The 22,911-nt window shown below is 37.5% G+C and overlaps 1 protein-coding gene across 2 annotated transcripts in view; it reads left to right on the forward strand.

The window, feature by feature from the left end:
- Positions 1–22,911, forward strand: part of WNK3 (WNK lysine deficient protein kinase 3) — a 90,100-nt gene that overhangs the window by 28,061 nt on the left and 39,128 nt on the right. For both annotated transcript variants that reach the window (XM_081320366.1, XM_081320367.1), the window contains 8 exons: positions 3,224–3,396; positions 5,638–5,858; positions 6,682–6,839; positions 8,905–8,993; positions 9,957–10,179; positions 17,085–17,373; positions 21,056–21,252; positions 22,431–22,586. In XM_081320366.1, coding sequence (XP_081176492.1) covers positions 3,224–3,396; positions 5,638–5,858; positions 6,682–6,839; positions 8,905–8,993; positions 9,957–10,179; positions 17,085–17,373; positions 21,056–21,252; positions 22,431–22,586 — 1,506 coding nt within the window. The remainder of the gene's footprint in view (positions 1–3,223; positions 3,397–5,637; positions 5,859–6,681; positions 6,840–8,904; positions 8,994–9,956; positions 10,180–17,084; positions 17,374–21,055; positions 21,253–22,430; positions 22,587–22,911) is intronic.

A 22,911-nucleotide genomic window follows, 5' to 3' on the forward strand; every position in this document is an offset into this window, starting at 1 on the left:
CCTTACTTTTTTCACAATTGAATTTCATTTTGTTAGATAGTGCCCAGTGTTTGAGTCTGTCCAGATCCTCCTGTATCTTAAGCCTATCTTCTGGAGTATTGGCTATTCCTGCCAGCTTGGTGTTCGGGGGTAGGCAACCTTGGCTCTTTTATGAGCCATGAGCCATGCTGGCTCAGGAATTCTGGGAGCTGAAGTCCACGAGTCATAAAAGAACCAAGGTTGCCTAGCCCTGGTCTAGTTTAATGAAGAGAAGGATGAGGGGTGACATGATAGCAGCTTTCCAATATCTCAGGGGTTGCCACAAAGAAGAGGGAGTCCAGCTATTCTCCAAAGCGCCCAAAGGCAGGATTAGAAGCAACGGATGGAAACTAATCAAGGAGAGAAGCAACCTAGAACTAAGGCGAAATTTCTTGACAGTTAGAACAATTAAATCAGTGGAAAGACCTGCCTCCAGAAGTTCTGAATGCTCCAACACTGGAAGTTTTTAAGAAGAGATTGGACAACCATTTGTCTTAAATGGTATAGGGTTTCCTGCTTGAACAGGGTGTTGGACTAGATGACCTCCAAGGTCCCTTCCAACTCTATTATTATTAGTTTTGTATTATTGTTATTGTTGTTATTATTAATAATATTATTATCATCGCACAGTCAGCCAGATGTTCAGATTGGATTTGGCATTTTTGTCTACCTATTGAGTCCTTACCAAGGATCTGGGATACGCAGATCCTCTGTTTAATGGTGTTACAGATATTGCCTCAGGATGGAAGCTGTTCCTAGTAAAAGCCACCTTTTGCAATTGACTGATGGCAAATTTGTCAATGCCAATGGTGTCCAAGTGGTATTCCAGTTGTTTTGGGATTGCACCCAAAGCGCCTATTACTATTGGAACTACCCTTGCTTGCCTTTGCCACAGTCGTTCTATTTCTATTTGTAGGTCTTTGTATTTTGTTATCTTCTCCAGTTCTTTCTCTTCTCTTCTGCTGTCTCCAGGCACTGCCATGTCCGCTATCCAGACTTTTTTGTTTTTCTTATCGACAACTGTTAAGTCGATAAGAAAGACAAAAAAAGTCATTCTATGTTGGAATAACCATGATCTCTGTTCCTATACGTGAAGCTGGCTAGTACTTTTCTGGCTAGTACTTTTCTACCATGGAAAGTCTTCAGTGAACCATGTGTAAGGAAGTAAGCCATAAACCTAGAAAACAAAGAAACCTAGGAGAGATGTCATTGGCTACAGCCAGATAAGGGCATAATCACAGTATACCTTCACACCATTGGCTATTCCATTTAAGGCAAATTCTGACGCCTCCTGCAGATGATTGGTCATTACTGTATTTGAATCTACCATTAACACCAATGTCCTTTCAGGATAGTTTAGTAGAACACATGTGTAACCATGATTGGTCTATTTGAACAATAATAAAATATGATTGGTTGCTTTTACTATAAATAAACAAGGTCCACTGCTCCTCGTGGTTGAGAGTGCATCCCAGGTTCAGTGTGCATCCCAGGAGCAGCGGGGCCCTTCCCCCCGAGAGATCTCTGTGTCCTTCTTTCATGGGCGCCAACCCTGGGCAGGAGCAGCCTCTGCCCAGCTTCACCAGCAGCTAATTTCTCAACCCGGCTGCACAAGCAGCAGCATCCCAGCGACAGCAGCAGCTTCCCAGCAACAGCAGCTTCCCTGCTCTATCATTATCATTATTTTCTCAGAGCTGTGCAGGTAATCCTTGACGTACGACCACAGTTGAGCCCAAAATTTACATTGTTAAGCAGGACAGTTTTTAACGTAAGTTTTGTCCCATTTTGTGACTTTCTTGCCACAGTTGTCAAAGTGAATCACTGCAGTTATTAAGTTAGTAACATGGTTGTTAAGCGAATTTGGCCTCCCTATTGACTTCGCTTGTCAGAAGGTCGCAAAACCTGATCACAGGAGACTGCCACTGTCATAAATATGAGTCAGTTGCCAAACATCTGAATTTTGATTATGTGACCCTGGGGATGCTGCGGTGGTCATGTGAAAAACAGTCGTAAGTCAATTTTTTTCAGTGGTGTTCTAATTTCGAATGGTGACTAAATGAATGGTTGTAAGTTGAGGACTACCTGTATTACAGTGACATTCATACTAGTCATGTCTCATCATTAGTGCATAACTACCCAGGGCACACAGGACAATTTTACACAGCCCTGCTTAAAATTTGTCAGATTATGACCTGTGACATAAACTAGACTTAATGAATAGAGCTAGCCTTATTGGAGTGCTCTGTCAGGACCCACCTCAATCCACATCTTAGGAAATAAGAACTCTTGGATGCAAGTTTAGTCCAAAAGGAAAATGTTTACTAGGATGGAATCGATTGTGGCAATACAAGACGGAATCTAACAAAGTTACATTTCAATCCTATATAAAGCATTCCCATTTCAGCCCCTCCCCTCATCCATTTGGTCAGATGTCAGGCCCTTCCATGGGAAAAGGAACTCTCCTTGGTTTTATGGTTATTGCTTCCTTTTGTGTTCAAATGTTCCCTGTTGTTTGAAGATGCCTAAAGTCTGACCTCTCCCCCCCCCTTCGGAGAGATGGCAGAATCCCCAGAATAAGCACATTGTTCTACCTATACATTTATGAAATGTGATATAAATGGATTCTGACATTGTAATTTGAGAGATAATTAGTCTTAACAAGCTTTCATGTGTGGGAAATGGCCTGAATAATTACCTGCAATATGGAAAACACAAAACTGCATTGTTTAATGGAGGGGATTGCTAATATTGATTATTTGCAGGTGGGGGGGGGAAGGGGAAAGAGAAAGAAAGAAAACTGCTTTGTTCATGTTGCGACTTTTTAGATGTTTCTTTTTTTCTCTTTTTCCATGTAAATGTTAATTTACACATCACAACTGTTCATTGGTTTGTTTAATACAGACATGTCAAACTCGTGACATCATGTGACGTCGCGCAACGTATCGGAATGGTTTTGCCATTGCCAGCAATGGGGTGGGCGTGGCTTCCATGTGACGCATACGGCCCGCAGGCCAGCAGTTTGACACCCTGGTTTAATATATCACAAGTATTTGGTCTTCTTAGTCTGTGTTTAAAGCAGAAAAGTGAAGTCTTTATACAGCCTGCTTCTAAATGCTGCCATAAAATAGATAAAATATCAGTATCTGAAGTGTTACTGTAGCTGCAGCTAACTTACTGATTATGGCACACTTTTTCATATTTTTAGGACAGGAAGCTGACCAAAGCAGAACAGCAGAGGTTTAAAGAAGAAGCTGAAATGCTGAAGGGGCTACAACACCCCAACATTGTCCGATTTTATGATTCTTGGGAATCAACGGTTAAAGGAAAGAAGTGTATTGTATTGGTAACTGAACTAATGACATCTGGAACACTGAAAACGTACGTATTTCCTGTTTTTTCTCATAAACAGAGTAAATATTAGCAGAAAATTTTTTGAATGTTGTTCACAATTGCTAGTAGTATTTTGTGCACTAACCATATTGTTGTTGAATTATCAGTTAGCCAGCAAACGATTATGTAGCTTTATAGTTCTTCTAAAATGTGTCAAAGTATCCAGCTGACTGAATTGTAATTGCTTGCTTATATAAAATCTGTTTCGTGGAAGTACAGTGAGTTAAGAAGGATTGTTTAAATACTCTATGAGTCCGTCAATAATCATTTACAATAAATTATAAGACTTATTTGATGTATTTTAAGCCTACCTTGTATGGTGAATGGAATAAATAAAACAATAATGGAGTGTGATAAATTGTGAGCTAATACTATCATTTTATGACTGGTTTAGTTAGCTGGAGGGATGGATGGATTAGGAAAAAACAGAAGTCACTTGGCAGTGTTGAAGATTATATCTATCTATCTATCTATCTATCTATCTATCTATCTATCTATATATATAAAGGTAAAGGTTCCCCCGCACATGCGTGCTAGTCGTTTCCGACTCTAGGGGCCGGTGCTCATCTCCGTTTCAAAGCCGAAGAGCCAGCGCTTGTCCAAGAACGTCTCCGTGGTCATGTGGCCGGCATGACTAGACGCCAAAGGCACACGGAACGCTGTTACCTTCCCACCGGAGTGGTCCCTATTTTTCTACTTGCATTTTTATGTGCTTTCGAACTGCTAGGTGGGCAGAAGCTGGGACGAGTAACAGGCGCTCACTCTGTTACGCGGCGCATATATATATATATATATATATATATATATATATATATATATATATATGGATCTTTGGTCATTCGGTTTTTTCCCCCGCGTAGAATTGAAGGGAAAAAACCCGAATGACCAAAGATCCACATACAAACACCCGCGAAAACCTCAGAAAAGAAACATTATATATATATATATATATATATATATATATATATATATATATATATATATATATATATATATATATATATATATATATATATATATATATATATTCAGTGTTTGTAGAATTACTGATTTAAAGCTAATTTATGTCTTAATGTGTTTTTAATTTGTTGTGTTATGCTTATATTCCACTGCATCTAAATAATTCATAGTGATTTCAATGGATTGGTTATAGTCAAGAAAGGATTAAGATGTATTAGGATGATTATATTGTAAGTGCAGAAGCCCATTAAGTAAATAAAAATTCCTTATAAAAGACTGATATGGATTAGATAAAATTTATGCCATGTAACTTTTGTCTTTTTATTTTTTGGTTTTCTTCCTCTTACCCAAATATTGGGAAAAATGAATTGATAACTTCCTGAATATTAAGAATGCTCAGTAAAACATAAGATAAAAGATATTAAAATGTCAAATACTTTCATTCCAGCATTTGGTGTATTCAGAGTTTCTGCTAGTGCTATTGATTCCCTTTGTAAGGAACATATATTTATAATTACTGTAGGAGGATTGTCATAATCAAGCTTTAAGTTGTGTATTGTGTCTTTTCTATGAACTGCGTAGCTCATGACCAAATTTTTGTATTAAACGGATAGATCAACTAACCAATTTTTAAAATCTGTAAAACAGCATGGATTGGGATACAATTTGTACTGACACAAAAAAATTGTAATAAGATATTTCTTTACTCTTTCTCTCAATCTGTATACTACTAAAATTCTTCTGTCTGCTTGTAACTTTTAATTTGGGTAAAGCAGTATATCATAGGGCAACGATTTTTGAATCAACATACCTCAAAGGGACTAACATAAAAAAGTTCAAATTTTGGAATCCGTTACTCCTGTGGGATTGAACTTTGACAAAGTTGTGGCCATTTCAGAACTGCCACAGTGCTGCGGTCAGCCATAATTATGTGATCGTCATTCCAATGCTGTCTGCCAGCTTCCCAAAAGGAAAGTTGATAGGGAAGCCAATAGGAAGTCAGAAGTGACTTCTGCTCGCACTGTTTTTTTTGCTCACCCATGTTCATTCTGTTTCTCTGTTTAGTTTAGGAAAGCTAAACTAGTTTAATAATGATAACTTGGAATAATGATAACTCAGGACTATGAAGTTCCTGAGATAAGGGAGTGTAACATTTTGTGAACCTCTGAGGGTTGATCATGGTACATGGACTAACTTAAAACTATGTCTGTATCGGTTTAATGCATAAATGCTTTTTGGCTTTCTGTAATCATACTAATTTCTTTACAGGTATTTAAAGCGTTTCAAGCTCATGAAGCCAAAGGTGTTAAGGAGCTGGTGCCGACAGATTTTAAAAGGGCTACATTTTCTGCACACAAGGACTCCTCCTATCATCCATCGTGATTTGAAATGTGACAACATCTTCATCACAGGACCTACTGGTTCAGTGAAGATAGGGGACTTGGGACTTGCCACCTTAATGCGCACTTCATTTGCAAAGAGTGTTATTGGTGAATATACAGTAAATGTCTTTGGTATTTCTATTGGACAGCTGCTTGTGCCATGTCTCTTTGTCATCTATAAAGACAGAAATCTGCAATGCCACATAAGGCAAAGATGCTTTACAATATATAGCTATGAAAATATTGCAAACTTAAAATAGATGTCAAAAGATTAAAAAAAAGACATCAAGCAGCAGGAAATACTAGTGATAGTGCCTTTAACCTGCAGTCACAACATAAAGTATATAAAGAGCTTTTTCAAAGAGACATATTATTACCATGCATAAATAGGCATGGGACTTTCTGGGTCTCATTATAGGGAACACCATATCCATTAGTCATGCTTCAAGCAGTGGGCAGAAATGGAACAGAATGTTTTGTATTGGCCTGATGAATTAGGCAGTTATATTTATGATAATTCAGATGTCAAATGTAAAACATTTCTCCCCACCTTGAAAGGTTTTAGCCAGACAAGAATGCAAAAATCTTGCAAGGGGTCTTGGCAGCATTTCTCTCCCCCTCCCCCCATGTCTAATACAGTAGATTAGCATAGTGTAACCGCTAGGCACACTCAGCCTTAATTGGACTGTTTGGATTTTTTTTCCTCGTATTTTTCTTTAAAACAAGAAAAATATAAATAAAAAATCCTGCTTCAGCAAGTGCTACTTCCTGTTTGCTCGTAGGTAAGTATCCATGCTTGGAGAATGAATTGATTATTAATATATTGAATATTACAAGATAGAAATAAGCATCTCTTGGGAAATATTCATTAAGTGACCACAATCTAAAGTGGCTGTAATAACACATTGGTCTTTCTCGTCTTTTATTTCAGGAACTCCTGAATTCATGGCTCCTGAGATGTATGAGGAACATTATGATGAGTCGGTGGATGTCTATGCTTTTGGAATGTGCATGCTAGAGATGGCAACTTCTGAATACCCATATTCTGAATGTCAGAATGCAGCTCAGATCTACAGAAAAGTAACCAGTGTAGGTGCACAATTAACTTCTTCAAGAGGGCAAACCTGTATAAGATGGGCCTAAAGCAAATAAGCCTATTGGGCTAAACCTGTCTTGGTCCTTTTGCTATACAAAGCAATTACCAGACATATTCTAGTATTTTCTGGATTTTCCTAGATTTTGCTGTTTGTTCTAGAATAGATAATCTTTTCAGTTGTTTCACTCCCTGAAAAACATACAAATTGCTCTTTCGTACTCAAATGGCAGAATGTACAAGTTAAGCTTGTATTTTTTTAATGGCTGTCCTAAGCCAAAATTAAATGGAACAGGAACAAACCACATTTCTAGCCGGCTTTTGTCTGTGCATCAGTCATTGTTGCTCCCTGTTCTGAAAGTTTACCGACTGCCTTCCTAAAGTCACTATTGAATCATCAACTAACCCAACAGTCCTCCGCTTGTTCTTCTGGCAACTAGTACAGATTCTTTCATAAAAAGATCTTGAGTAAGGGCTTCGTTTCAAGCTTCATAGTGTTTTCTTCTCTGACTATTGTGTACATCTTATTCTGCTGGCACAGTAATCAAAATGTACAAAATAGAGTTACGAAGCTGGACAAAGCAGTTATTATAAAAATCAATAGGATTCTGCCTATTTTTGCTGAAGTTGTTCTTCCATGTTGGTTTTATTTATCACATCTTGTTATGAAATTTCCCAGATGGCTTTCTAAAGGAAACACTTTCAGGAAAATTCTATTAACAAACACTGCCTTGTGCGCTCTTCTGAGACAGTCTCCTATACAGGTTGCATTGTCCTATGTTCTGCAATAATTTTATTTCAAAATGTGACCTACAAAAAAAAACTCCCTCGTAGATCGTATCCCATAGGCTAAAATACTTTTTTCCTATCTCTGCTGCTGGTAATGACATCCAGAATTCTTTTGAAACAGGTGTCTTGCTTTATTTCAGGATAGGGCTACTCTTACCCTGTCTAATTGTATACTGTATGTTAAATATTCAGAATAACAGATTACTGAAATTTGCTAACCATAACACTCCTTTAGTCTTTAGTAAGTATATTTATTTATGTGAGAAATATATATGTAACTATTTCCCCAAAGAGACGATCCTATTATACTAGGGGGTCCCTAACCACCAGTGGATGAGCAAGCAAAGCTTCATTTGCACATGTGCGGGATCTAAGTTGCATGCAAAACCATCCCATCCCAGTCTGTGGGAGGCAGTTTTCATTCCGAAACTGGTCCCCATGCCAGAAAGTTTGGGGACCGCTGTATTATATCATTACACTGGAATTCATCAGTACAATAGACATTTTTTATATTTTCAGTATTTGAAAGGCAAAGACAATGTATTCTCAAATTATAATGCATATTTATCTCCTCTGAAAGGGCCATATGTGCACACATACCCCCCATTCCCATGCAGAGTTAAATACAGTTTTAAAAACCAAATGTATGGGGAGAATTTTTCAGAAGGAATTAGTAAAAGCCATCATCTTAGAAAATAAGGAAATCATTTTTACAAAGATTCGTTTTCCCAAAAATTCAGAGCACTGCATATTTTAATAATGTTTACAAAAACATCAATGTGTTTCTTTTCCCATCTTCAGGATTGAGGCTGAGAGTTATAGATTTGCTTCCAAATTGAATTGAATTGAATTTCAAGTTAGAATAATTACTGTATTACTTAATTATTATTGTTATTATTTTGGTCCCTTTCTTTCTCCAATGAGTACAGTGAAGATATGGTGATTGCCTGAGAGTCAGCTAGCATGTACTTCTAAATTTAATGACTGGGGAGAACAAGTCTGTCAAATAAATAGCATTTATTTGATCCTTTTTATTTGATCCTTTTCAATCAGATCTGATTTTATAAGCAATAACTGGCATTTAAAGAATTCAGGACAGACTGAAATGTTTTGTTTTAACATATATGTGTGATAGCTAAAACTATTTCTACTATATTGGCTGTTTAAAGGCCTTCTATTTATAACCTTGGGAATTTTCCATAATTGTGTACAACTGTAGGAAGAGAAATCTCCTGTGTAATTCTATTAACAATTATGTCCCTTCTCTTCTAGGGCATTAAACCTGCTAGTTTTAATAAAGTGACAGACCCAGAAGTAAAAGAGATCATTGAAGGCTGCATTCAGCAGAATAAGTCTGAAAGGTGGGCAGATCCATTTTGTGTCTCTCCTTACTTGCTTTGAATTGTGCAAATTAAGAGATAGCGTTTGAGTGTTAGTAGCAATTTGTTGGTACTGGAAAAAAATGATTAAGCAAAACACTCATGCTTTAAAACACCCGCGTAAGTCCCTTTGAAGTCAAAAGGAATGAAGCTCATGAAGCCATATAGCAAACTGTGGCTGTTAAGACATACATAGGGAAAGTATTGCAGAAACAAAGAATCAGTTTGCTTGTCGGAAGGGGGCAAAAGGTGGTCACCTGATCCTGGGCCCCTGCAACCATCATAAATACGAGTCAGTTGGCAAGCGCCTGAATTTTGATCACGTGACCACGGGGATGCTACAATATTCGCAATTGTGAAAAATGATTATAAATCACTTCTTTTCAATGCCCTTGTAACTTTGAACAGTCACTAAATGAACTGTTGCAAGTCGTGGATTACCTGTATTATATCAGTTTTGGAATATCTCTAAGGCAGACATGTCAAACACAAGGCCCGGGGGCCGGATCCGGCCCGCTAAGTGGTTTCATGTGGCCCGCGAAGCCATCCTGGAAACAGTGAGGGAACGGCCCCCACTGCCTTGGCCCTGGCCCAGAGACCCTCCTTCTGCCAGAGACCCCCAGATCTGTCCCACTCTTGCCCAGGCCCCCATAGGCACCCTTGATGCGAACGACGTAGAGCTGGCCACGCCCACCCAGTAGGCCATACACACTCTAGCCACGCCCACCCAGTAGGCCACGCCCACCCAGGCCATACCCACCCGGCCCCCTGAGAGCAACCACAATGCTGATGCGGCCCTCAATGAAATTGAGTTTGACACCCCTGCTCTAAGGGAAGTAGAATAATTTTGAAAAGAAATGCTCAGCAATTACAATAATACACGTTTGGGATCCTGAAGGCACCTTCAGTCATCTTTCATACTGTTTTACATTGAATATATTTCAGGCTATCCATCAAAGACCTCTTGAACCATGCTTTCTTTGCGGAAGACACGGGACTCAGAGTGGAGCTGGCAGAGGAAGAGGAGGATGGGCCGCATTCCTCTTTGGCTTTGAGACTTTGGGTAGAAGATCCCAAGAAGCTGAAAGGGAAGCACAAAGACAATGAAGCAATAGAGTTCAGTTTCAATATGGAAACAGATATCCCAGAGGAAGTGGCTTGTGAAATGGTGGGTGTTTTTGGTCACTGCTTTGCTTTTTTTCTCCAGCTGCTTTCTCTTTTGCCTTATAGTATACCTCATTTGCAGGGAAAGTATTTATAAATGTCACTCTCAAAATGGGGAAATCTCCATTGTATAAAAGAGCTACACTTAGAAAACTGTTCCTAGCAACTGATGTAAAAGAGGAAAATGGAATTTGGATAAAAGTCATGGTGCTGGGGAAGGAAACCTTATCCTTAATAGCTTTCTTCTTCTGCTTGTCAAGACTGTTATTCTAGTTTAGCTGTAATTTTCTGTTTGCAGAGGGTGGAAGCAGGAAACATCCCCATTTTCTCACTTTTTTTTACAGTCTGGAAGAATTATAAATAATTAAATTGATCCATTTTTATATTCCTTTTTTCTGCCTTTTGTCGCAGTTTTATCTTTTAGCTTAGGGTTATAAGCAATCTTGTTAATTATGGAAGGTAGGTTATAAATTATGGATAAATGAATAAATTCATTTAGATTCACAAAGATTTATCATGCTGAGGCTGCTAATTGCATTGTAATATCTAAAATACAAGTACTGCACTCAATCTCCTATTCATTGATACTTTGAGCTTTATTTACAAGGCATGATTCTTTTAGGATACCTCATAAGCTAAGAAGGGCTACGGGGCAGCTGAAAACTGTTTATTTTCATGTATTACTTTTAAACAAGAAGATAGTAGCTAACAGAAACTTAGAAAGTAAGAAAGAAAAAAGGGAAATAAATAAAAAAATTGAAGAAAAATAGAAAAGAAAGAAAGTAAAAATATAAGAAGTGGCAGTTGTAGCAGTTATAAGTATAAAATATTTTGATCTCTCTAAGGTGATATCATATTACTCTTCTTTCTATAATCTATCCTGTTTAATCATCAAAACCATTATCATGTTCATTTTGTTCATTTTTACACAAAAAGTCCATAAGAAGATTCCAGTGAGTAATAAATGTAATAATGTCTTTTCTCTAATCAAGGAAATTAATTTACCCATCAACTTCATTAACCAATTCTCCATAATAGGTAGTATTGAATCTTTTCATGACTGCGCAGATAGTAATCTCGGTACTGTGATCCTATATTGTAACAGTTTTCCATGCCTTTTTTTCTCAGTTTATCCATTAAGCCTAAAAGAAAAAGGTTGAGCATTTCCAACATATGTTTGATGTCCTTTTAGAAATTCTAGGGAATTTCTCTGGCATCTTGTATCAATGATACATCATTTTATAAAAATTCTCTTTGAGATCATAACACAATGTTGATTTCAACCCTTTTAACTATATATTTTCCCATTGTTCCATCTGTATATTATAATCAAATTTCTTAAATCCTGGTACATCAGCCATTTATCTTCATCTGCCATTTCTTTTCTTAACCTTGTACCTTGTAAGTTTCACTTATAATCTTAACTCTCATAATTCCTTGATCTTATATTTCTGTTCAATACCTCAAGAGCTGAAATGAACAAAATTGGAGACAATGGACATCCTTTTATTGCCCTTTTTGAATCTCACAATATTTTGTTAATTCCCATTAACAGTTAATTCCCATTAACAATTATTTGTGCTTTCTAAGAAGTATGAATCGACCTTACTCATTTAGTAAAATTATATCCAAGTTTCATATGTTCCAGAACATTAAATAAAAAATCCACTTCAAGGCCTTCTCTGCATATTGATGCAGCTTGTTTTTCATAATGTTGCTCCAAATATTCCTAAATATTCAAAGTGTTTCTAATATTATTTCACAATTCTCTTTTAGGTAAAAAAAATATGTAAAATTATTCTCAACCTTTCGACGAAAATCGTAGTAAACAGTTTATAATCATTATTCAGTAAATATATTGGTTGACGGTTTCCTGTTAAATCTTATCCCTTTTTAGGTATTAATGTTATATTAGCCTCCTTACAGCTATCAGGAATCTTTCCATACTGCAAAATAATATTCATCGTTTGTTGTAAAATTTGTAAAAACTCATCTTCAAAACATTTATAATAAGAGGCAGCAGCCCATCTGGATCAGATATCTTTCCTGTTTTAATCTTTGTGACAACTTCACATAGTTCCCTTATTGTTATAGTTCCATTCAAAGTTTGTGTCTGATCTTTCTTGAAAGTTTAATATCACTTCCTTTTTCTTTTCGCAGCTTGTATGCCAACCATCTCCTCAATTTATTTGGAAATTAAAAATTTATTTAGTTTGCATAGTTCATCTTTATTTCCATCTCTCTTACTGTTAACATAGATAATTGCCTCTGCAAAAGCTTAATTTAATTAGTGATCATCCCTGGAGATTTTTAAAAATTTTCACCCATTTTTGTCTCATCCAGAATCATTTGCATTTTCTCTTGCCTTTTCATTTAAGTTTCTCTATTGCGTTGTGAAAAATAACTTCTTATAAAATTTACTTGCATCCCGGTCATCCTTCCTTCTCTACCTTTATTAAAATTATTCTTAAAACCTCCTACAGTCTTCCACCATTTCTTTTAGCAATAGCATTTTATTCAGTCTCCACCTAAGAGACTGGTCTGGTTCTCGGTGAATAAATATTTTCCCCATCATGGCACTGAAGCCAAGCTAAGCTTTAGTTAAATCTTGATTACAATGTTTTGAGGTTAAAATAAGCAAGATACTGTATTGCTATGAACAGTCTCTACTTTCCTCCTTTTGTTTTTTTTCTTTTTATCATCCTGTGCCCAAGAAAAGAAAAATGTGTTTAGACTGTAGATTCTTCATTTTGCCTCACTGTTGCCTTGGTTTTGCTTTTATAAAACATTTGGCCACAGAGGAATCTGACAAATGACAGCTGATGTTACTGAAAGGAGACATGGCAATGCATCTGTTCATTTCATATAAAATATATGCAGGCAGAAGGCTACTGCTTAAGTATCACCTACCCACCAGCGAACTGTGAAGTTTTGTAAGTGGTCCCATGATCCCTTGCCTTATGAAATGGATGTTTAATGCATTTTTGGATCCCTTTTCTGTTTTTCTGTTTTTCTTTTTTTTTGAGGGTAGATTGGGTTTACAGACCTTGCTCAGCAGAGGGCAGTTAAGACTCTCTCCTTTAATAGTTCCATTTAGCACAAGAGCAGTGCTTGAATGCTTTCTTTATCTGTGTTTTCAAGCCATTGTGCCCTAGTTTGCATATAAAACAAACTTGTAAATAATGGATTTGCATTAAGCTAAGAATAAACAAATTAATAAGATAAGAAATTGCAAATGTAGCATACTGTTATGTAGGATCCCGGTCAGTATATCCCAGAAGTGCTTTATGAATATTTCAAGTGTGTGGGAAGTAATATTTGGCATGTTGCAGATGTTTTTGTGATATACTAGGGTTATTATACTTTTGTGGTGGTTGCAGAATATATCTTGTTCCGTTTAATAAATTCTAAGCAGTTACAAATGAATGACTTATCTGCTATAGGCAGTCCTCGACTTAATGGCCACAATTGAGCCCGATATTTCTGTTGCTAGGTGAGACAGTTGTTAAGTGAATTTTGCCCCATTTTACGACCTTTCTTGCCACAGTTGTTAAGTAAATCACTGCAGTTGTTAGTAACACAGTTTTTAAGTGAATCTGGTTTCCCCATTGACTTTGCTTGTCAGAAAGTTGCAAAAGGTGATCACATGATCCCGGGGCACTACAACCGTCATAAATATGAGTCAGTTGCCAAGCTTCTGAATTTTGATCACTTGCCCATGGAGATGCTGCAATGGTTGTTAAGTGTGAAAAACAGTCATAAGTCACTTTTCCCAGTGCCGTTATAACTTTGACTGGTCACTAAATGAACTGTCGTAAGTCAAGAACTACTTGTAATTGTTCTATTAAAACTGAACTTTAAAAAAGTAAACTTTGGGGGAATAAATATTCAATGATGATGATGGAAAAAAAAGAAATTATCATAATATAATAGTAACCCATTTACAGTAGTGAAAACCAGAAAGCAGTTTTTGCTACCAGATCAGCTCTTGCCTAAATCAGCAAATGCTAGACAAACAGGGCAAGAAACTGCAAAGTAACTTGAGAGGTGAACAAAACTGGAAAATAAATTGTTACTACAAATCTAGACCATCAGAAAGGGGATTTCAAATGAATATGGTCCAAAGTTTAAAACAGAAATTCCCAGAATGAATGACTACATAAGAGGGGCTAAGGGATCAGCATCATGTGATTATGAAAAGCAAGGTTTCCTATGATACTGAGTTGAATGGATCAGAAACAATAACTGGGTGTTAACCGAACAAGCTGAAATTACAGATGCTGTGAATTCTGGACAACTAACAGCAAATGATGTTATGAAAACCGTAAGAGTATAACTCTGATCTTGGGAAATAGAAATGTTGCAGCTTGCCAATCCGCATATCAATTGGCTGAGAAGATAAAAAGTCAAATATTCCCAACATTAAAGCAAATAACTTTTTGCTTTCTTTGCAATCTTTGTTTTTCCTGCTTATTTGCCTAAAATTAACCCATATTTGTTTTACAAAAGTCTAGAAGCTGGGCAAGAAAAAAAATAAGAAGTACTTACATGTAAAGAAAAAATAAATACATATTAGAAAATTTACGGAAAACAATACAGTAAAAGTGGTTTCAAAAAGCACAATAGATTAACAGAATTGGAAAAGCATTTGTTGGGTAAGCAATGGAAAATGTACTGATATTAAAATAAATGGTTCAGATACAAATTAGAAAGATTGAAAACTAGAGTGCCTCCTCTTACCCTAACCCTAACCCCCCCCAAAAAAAAGATGAACTACGTACATGGTTTTTGGCTCAAAAGTCAAGTCTAATCTATACTCCAGGCTAGCACACAGCTGAATGATCTGCAAACAATAAAGAATAGATGACATCTGGAAGAAATTTCTTGTATAGAAAAGGGGAAAAAACCTATTCTGACAGCTTCAGGCCTATATCTTGCCTGCTTACAGCACTCAAACTGTTTACTGAAATTATTCTAATATATGATAATTTGAAAGAAATTGTAATAGTCAAAGTGGAACACAAGGGGACTTTTTATCAATCATAATAAAAATACTTAGGATTAATGGAACCTTCTGATTTATTGCATGACCAAGTTTTTTAAAAAAAACCTTTAAGCTTAAATTATATCACTGAGGGGGGCAAGAGGCTCAGAAGCGACCCTCTCTAATTTTTCAGGCTGTATAGGAGAAGTTGGGGTGGAGAATAGTACTTTCATATTTTAAGATTGATGTCAGCCTTGCAGGGTAAACCAAATAGAAATCACAACCAGATGAGCTAATTCTACTTTATCGTAAAGCTACATTGGCAGAATCTTGCAAGTCTGGAACAAGATCTACAAATCAATGCCATCAAAGATAAAATTGAGCATATTTCCAAAATACCAAATGCCAATTATTTAAAATTAAGAATAGTGCTCTAGAATTGTATTTTTAATTGTAAAATCACTCAGAAGATAAAAAAATACCATGATAGGATTGCAAAAATTGGAAATTAAATTGGAATTTGAAGAGAAAATACAGGCTTACAGTTTGTAAATGCTATTAAATGTATGACCATGTGCCTTAAAATGTTCTGCAAAATAAAGAGATCAAAATTGTGGAATTTCAAAGTCATAACCACTTAGAACATAATGCACCAGATTTTTTTTTCTGGCTTTGAGTCATTATTGATTCCTGCAAATTGGACAAGACCATAAATTTTTCTTGCCAATATTTTTGGAAGTGATTTGCCATTGCTTTCTTCCTTGTGCTGAGAGAGAGTGACTGGCCCAAAGTCATCCAGATGCTTTGGATCTAAGGAGGACTAGAGCTCATAGTTCTAGTTTCTAGCCTGGTGCCGTAAGCCACGACTACACTAAAGCGACTCTCACACATCATATTACTCTTATAGAAAACAAGTGTGGTTCATTGATGTGGCAATACTTGGAGGCAGTCAAATTGATGAAAAACACCTGGAGAAAATAACAAAATACCATGATTTATTGATATTTTGAGATTGAAAATGGAAGAAAAAAACGTAACAATTGTAATTGGAATCTTTAGTGCAACATTAAATGGGCTCACCAAATATTTAGTAATATTAAACTTACTGGACTTGGTACTATTAATTTTTCTAGGGTATTTGCAACAACATACATTTTATGTTGATAGCTCTATGATTTTTAGCTCCTTTGCTAAAACCTCTGAATCATTGCAGTCGCTACATAATCAATTAGAATGACAGACATGAATAATATTGGAATAGCCTCCTGGCTGCTAGTTAGTTAGATAATACCAAACTGGAAAAGGAATTTTATATCTACTTGTCTGTTCATTATTATAGTACTTATTGTTCATCTGGAGCTCTGAGCAATGAGTCCAGGTCCAATTTGGCATTCATTCAGGGTAAGGTCTGTTGCCATGGGATTCTGAACTCTAATGTGCAAATACAGATTAATTTTAATTGCTAAACATTAAGGGACGCGGTGGCTCAGTGGGTTAGGACGCTGAGCTTGTCGATCAGAAGGTCGGCAGTTTGGCGGGTCGAATCCCGAGTGCCGCGTAACAGAGTGAGCGCCTGTTACTCGTCCCAGCTTCTGCCAACCTAGCAGTTCGAAAGCACGTAAAAAATGCAAGTAGAAAAATAGGGACCACTACGGTGGGAAGGTAACAGCGTTCCGTGCGCCTTTGGCGTTTAGTCATGCCGGCCACATGACCACGGAAGACGTCCTCAGACAAGCGCTGGCTCTTCGGCTTTGAAACGGAGATGAGCACCGGCCCCTAGAGTCGGAAACGACTAGCGCGCATGTGCGGGGGAACCTTTACCTTTTTACCTTTAAACATTGGTGGATAAACCTTGAAAGACTAAAATGGTAGATAACAGAACTGACTTCACCTAAATTTTTGCTTTTGTTGATTTTTTTTTTAAGGTAAAGTCGGGATTCTTCCATGAAAGTGATTCCAAAGCTGTGGCTAAATCCATTCGTGATCGTGTCACCCTAATCAAGAAGACACGGGAGCAAAGGCAGGTGGGCAGCCTGGAGGAAAGGAGGGACTCTCAAAGCCAGCTTCCAAGTGGACTCCCATTACTTCAGCCACAAGGCTCATCATTCACCCCACCTTCTCAGCCAAGCAAGACGGAGTGTGAGGAAACAGAAGTTGATCAACATGCCAGACAACACGTCCTTCAACAAGTGCAGCACAGCTTTCCCCTCGCTGGTAATGAGCAGTCATAAAACACTTAATACATACTATTTATTATTTATTATTAAATCAATAATAAGGGTTTCATTTTGTTCAGGAAATGCCCTATCTGAGGTGTCTGAGCTTTGGGCTCCCTTTTTTTGCTGCTTTATTGACAGTCCTTTAGCATATAAACTGTGGTTGCTTTCTGTAGAATTTAACCTTGGCCGAATTGTTAGCTAATATACATTATGGGGAGCTGAAGTTAACGTTAAGGGAATTGTTAATATATTATGTAGAACTAAAGTTACGTTAAATGAAGCCATAACAATGAATGTGTTCATATGTTAGTTTAATGCATTTACATTTTTGAAGAGCAGTAGTAGCTATCCTGAGTAGCTTTTCAGCTGCTCATTTAGAAACTTTCCGTTACTTTCACAAATTGCTTGAAACTTTGCTGGGAGGCAGCCTGTTTTCAGAACTTTAGATTGCAACTGTGGCTTTCTTTCACCCAAGAGATAGCCAGTTGTGATCATTGAAAATTGCTGCTTCTTACAGGAGGTTCCTGAGAATGTAAAACAAATTTTGAATTCAGAGATCTCAGAAGGGGAAATAAAGGAGGCAATTAAGAAACAATCGAATGGGAAAACCCCGGGAACGGATGGACTCCCGGCGGAATTATATAAAGAGATGTTGGAAATGTTTAGTGGCCATTTAAAAGATTTATTTAATGAGGTTTTGAGTGAAGGGAAAATACCCCAGTCATGGACAGAGGCTTATGTATCTTTGATCCCAAAGGAAGATTCAGATCGTACCTTGGTTAAAAATTATAGACCCATTTCGCTATTGAATGCAGATTATAAAATTTTCTCCTCAATTCTGGCGGGCAGGCTTAAAGTTTTCTTAAGAGAATTTATACATCCAGATCAGAATGGGTTTCTTCCAAATCGGCAAATAAGAGATAATTTGAGAATAGTGATGAATACGTTGGAATATTATGAGATGCACCCTAGCAAACAGTTGGCAATGATGTTTCTTGACGCTCAGAAAGCATTTGACATGGTTAGTTGGGAATTTTTAATATGTCAGATGATTAAAATGGGATTTGGACCAAATTTTGTAAGAGCTATACAAACAATTTACACTACGCAATCTGGCCGAGTATTATTCAATGGTGAAATGACTGGGAAAATTGATATACAAAAAGGTACGAGACAGGGATGCCCCCTTTCACCTCTACTGTTTATTCTGACTTTAGAACCACTATTGATTATAATTAGGCAAAATAATAATATTAAAGGATTAAAAATAAATGATCAGCAATATAAGCTCCAAGCTTTTGCTGATGACTTAGTTTTTATTTTGGAAGACCCATTGGAATCGGGCCCTAAATTATTGGAGGAAATTAGTGCCTTTGGAGAAGTAGCAGGTTTAAAGATTAATCGAGATAAAACTAAATTTTTGGTAAAGAATATTGGAATTGAATCCAAGGTACAATTACAAGAGGTGATGGGGATCCAAATAGTTAAAAAAGTTAAATATTTAGGTATTTGGCTATCTTCAAGGTGTCCATCTATAAAGGAATTAAATTATCAAAAATTGAACATTGCTGCTTCTTTCAGTTGGTTTCTACCTTTTATTTCTCTGACGGCAAAACTTGAATGAGCCATCTTCTCAAACTTGCTAGTCCTTCATTCTGTTCAGCATCGCCAGCATAAAGTCATTTTAACTGCTAAGAGTCAGTTGGTCTAGTGTTGAAGGCGCTAGGCTAGAAGCCAGGAGACTGTGAGTTCTAGTTGTGCCTTAGGCATGAAAGCCAGCTGGGTGACCTTGGGCCAGTCACTCTCAATCCAACCTATTTCACAGGGTTGTTGTGGGGAAAATAAGAGAAGGAAGAGGTATTAGGTAAATATCCTGGCAAGCTATTTATAAAAATAATACTGATAAAAATCTATTTAAATTAAATAAAAATAAATGAGAGCTAAGCAAAGACAACTCCCTCTCAACAGGAGTTTTAGAAGAAAACTATGACAATGAATTTAGAGCAGTGAGCTAGTGTCAAAGCTGAATTCATTTGCGACTTCATCATGTTCTCCACTGCCAGGGTAAAGACCAGAACAAGTTGCTCCCTGGAAGCTGTTGGATCCTTTGGATTTCGTCTGAGGAGCGTTTTTCTCAAACTTGAAACCACATTAGTGCTTTGGTTAAGATGTGGAATAATGAAGTTTCAGCATATAATATGACAGCTCCTAAATTCGCCCTGTCCTGTATTAGTGCCTTGAATGCTTCATGGTTCATAGAGCAATTGCATGCTATGAAATGTGAGGGCAGAAATTTGCAGGTCCCAAATGAATCCAGCTGGACAAAATGCATGCTTATTTATAGAGCTTATGTCACAGCAATTAGACGAATGAAAGTAGTAATTTATTTTCTGCCCGATTACATCCATGGAATCAGTAATCCAAGAGAACTCTGATGGTCCAACCACCAATAACTGTGTCCAGTGTTCTGATCCTGTCAGGCCTGCCCTAGTCTACTGTCTCAGGAAAGTAAGATTTGTGACTCCATTTGGTTGAAGCAGAGGAACTTTTACTGAAAGAAACTGTTTGCAGTAAAGTCAGTTAGAATCTGGTGTTCCTGCGCAAAATACAAAGCTATTCTTTTCCTTTCCTACTCCCTCCACACATGACTGGTCCCCTGGTCAGCCAATGGAATGCCGGTAAGATGTTTTGAGAAACTCTGAGGTGTCAAACTGGCAACATTCCATTCTCAGGGCAAACGGCCTTGAAGATCCTGGTATAAGCTGGTTTACTAGAAATCTGGTCTTCCATTGTCACCCCCCTCCCTATTTCCCACGCTTGATGTTACAGCAATAGCACTCTATAAACCCCCTCCCTCCCCCCTTCTTAATGGCAGGACACCAGCAAGGCACAGGCCAGTGATGGTGGACCTGACAGATACAATCTGATAGCCACTGTGAGCAATTTACACAGTACTTTATGAATAACACTTTTCAGATTTATCTTGGGTTTTGCTTCATTTTAGGCAGTGTCATACCTAGAATTCTTCTGTAACATTATCAGTTTTGTTGCTTGATCCCTTATAAACAAGTAAATCCTCAGTTCAATTTGTACTGTTACTTGTTTGATGCCTTCCTAGCTTGGCTTCTAAGGGCTTTTAAGGATTCTATCCTGCCGTGATCTTTTAGATTGTTTAAAAAAGGATGATGAAGCCACTACTTAAAGAAGCTTTTATTAGACACTGCTGACTTTAATAACTATGAGCCAGCATCCAGTATTTCATATCTAGCCAACCTAATAGAGAAGGCGTTAAAGCCTCTGAAGATTTGCACATAATGGGTTATCTTGAGCCTGGGCTTAGACCTGCGTGTGTCACAAGAGATGGCTTTGGTCACTCTCAAATAAATATAACACGGTTTCTGATACTGTACTTATTTAAACAGATTAGTTGTGTTAGATAGAATCATTGTTGTGGCAATTTTTAAAAGAAAGATTGGGGTATTCCTTGTTTTCCTTCCCTAGGAAGAGGCTTTCATTTTGTGGTATTCTTTCTGAAGTAAATATTTTATGCATATATAAAACTGCATTTCCTGACAACCCAAGTGTTTGCCTGAAGGAGGCGGAAGGAAGGGAAGCGCTTCTGATGTGTTCTGAAAGAATGAACATTCTGCCTTTTCTTTCTTCTCACACTGACACAGCTGACAACTCGTCTGAGAGAGGAGCAGGATCAGTTATACTGTCAGATGCCTCTAGCCAACATAATCTGGCATTTTCCTCGGAACACATGGTGGGCACCCAACAAGTCCCCAATCTCTCACAAACTGAAAACAGCAGTGTTCAAGGGCACATCTATACTTCTCAACAACTGATGGGGCATTATCAGTCCAATGCAGGGGTAAGAGGCCTATTGTTTTCTTAATAACATAGTAAGTAAATATTGTTGTATTAAGAAAGTATCTTCACCTGTAGGAAAAGGTAGCAGAACCTGGGGATGGAGTAAAAAGAGGAATCAGCTTAGAATCTCTGTGTAGCCACACACAGACTAAGTTCACTCCTCCCTTGAATTCTGCCAACCCTTATCTAGCACAAAATAGTGCTAATCTTTAGTTGAGCAATAAATCAGTTTAATTGGAACTACATGTGTGGTCTTCCTGACATTATCCCACAGAGACATGTATGGTGTTTCAGTATAAAATGTTTTGGTCCCAGGAAAGGAATCAAGGTGACAGCTTTGACTAGGGGGTACTTTTGCATAGATTCATCTTGTGAATCAGTTGCACCCTTTCCTGGACTGGAGGCCTTGTTCATGGTCCCTCCTGCCTCAGTCACTTCCCATTTGGATTACTGAAATGCATTTTACACGGGATTGCCCTTGAAGACCACCCAGAAGTTATAAGTGGTCCAGAATGCAATGGGATGTGCAGTGATAGGGCCCCCAAGTTTTACCCACATTATATCCTATTGTGCAAATGGCTCCCAGTTTCCTTCCAGGTGCAATTCAAGGTTATCTGCAGGATTGCTCTCCCTAAGGGCAGAACAGGATGGGCACACTCCTAGTGCCCTCCCTTAAATGTTGCCACCTTATGGTACTTAGGAAACATGCCTTTTCCCGACAGTCCCTACCCTGTAGAACACCCTTCCCCCTGGAATTTGTTAGACTCCCCCCCCTCCAATTCTTTTAACTTTCCAAACAGCATTTAAGACCTGGCTTTTCCCCTCAAGTGCTGGCATAGGGTGAGACTGATGAGATTGTGGGCTGCATGTCAAAATGTAACTATGGTGTTAAATTTATGGTTTTAATTTTTATATTGTAAATAGATGTTTTTTATATATTGGCTGCCTGGACTTTGGTACAAATGAATGGGTGGTTATACAATATAAATGTTCTAAAGAAAGAAAAGCCGATGGACATATTTTGGTTATTAATTCTGCATCCCAGGAAGATATCTTCCTTTCCCTAGAGAATATATGAGAAAATGTATAAATAGGCCAGATGAGACCAGGGGATCTTGCTGAAGCACAGACAATTGTTTTGTTTTTCTAAGTGAAGCCTGTTAATTATTCTTTATACAGGTGCAGCCAGCATTGCCAACAAATGTGGCTCACCCCAGTGTTTTACCATTAATCCAGAGTCAGCCTTCTGGTCTACCTACTCACAATTTGGCACCTCCTGCAACTCTCCAAGCCCAAACCTCTCCTCTTACAGCTCAGCAATTCCCATCAAGGATGGTAAGGTTTTTCACTAATAAACTGTATTACCTAGCAGATTTTTCAAACCATCACTAAAAGCCTCATTTTAACCATCTGAATCATAAAATGGAAGCAATCATTGAAAGAAATAGTGGAGTATTGCTTCTCATTAAAAGCCAAGCTACATAGTACAATTTAATGTGTATGTTTGGTATGTCTGATGGTATTTTTCAATAAGTAGCAGTTTGTAGTAGCAGGATGAAATTTAATTCTCCCTTTTATTTTCTCTACGAAAACTCCAAGCCGTAGTTCCAGAATTATTCTCCTGAATGTAAATAACGGCTAATCCCTGATGGGAAGAACA

Source organism: Vipera berus (genome assembly GCF_964194415.1).
Source record: "Vipera berus genome assembly, chromosome: 2".
Lineage (NCBI taxonomy): Eukaryota > Metazoa > Chordata > Lepidosauria > Squamata > Viperidae > Vipera > Vipera berus.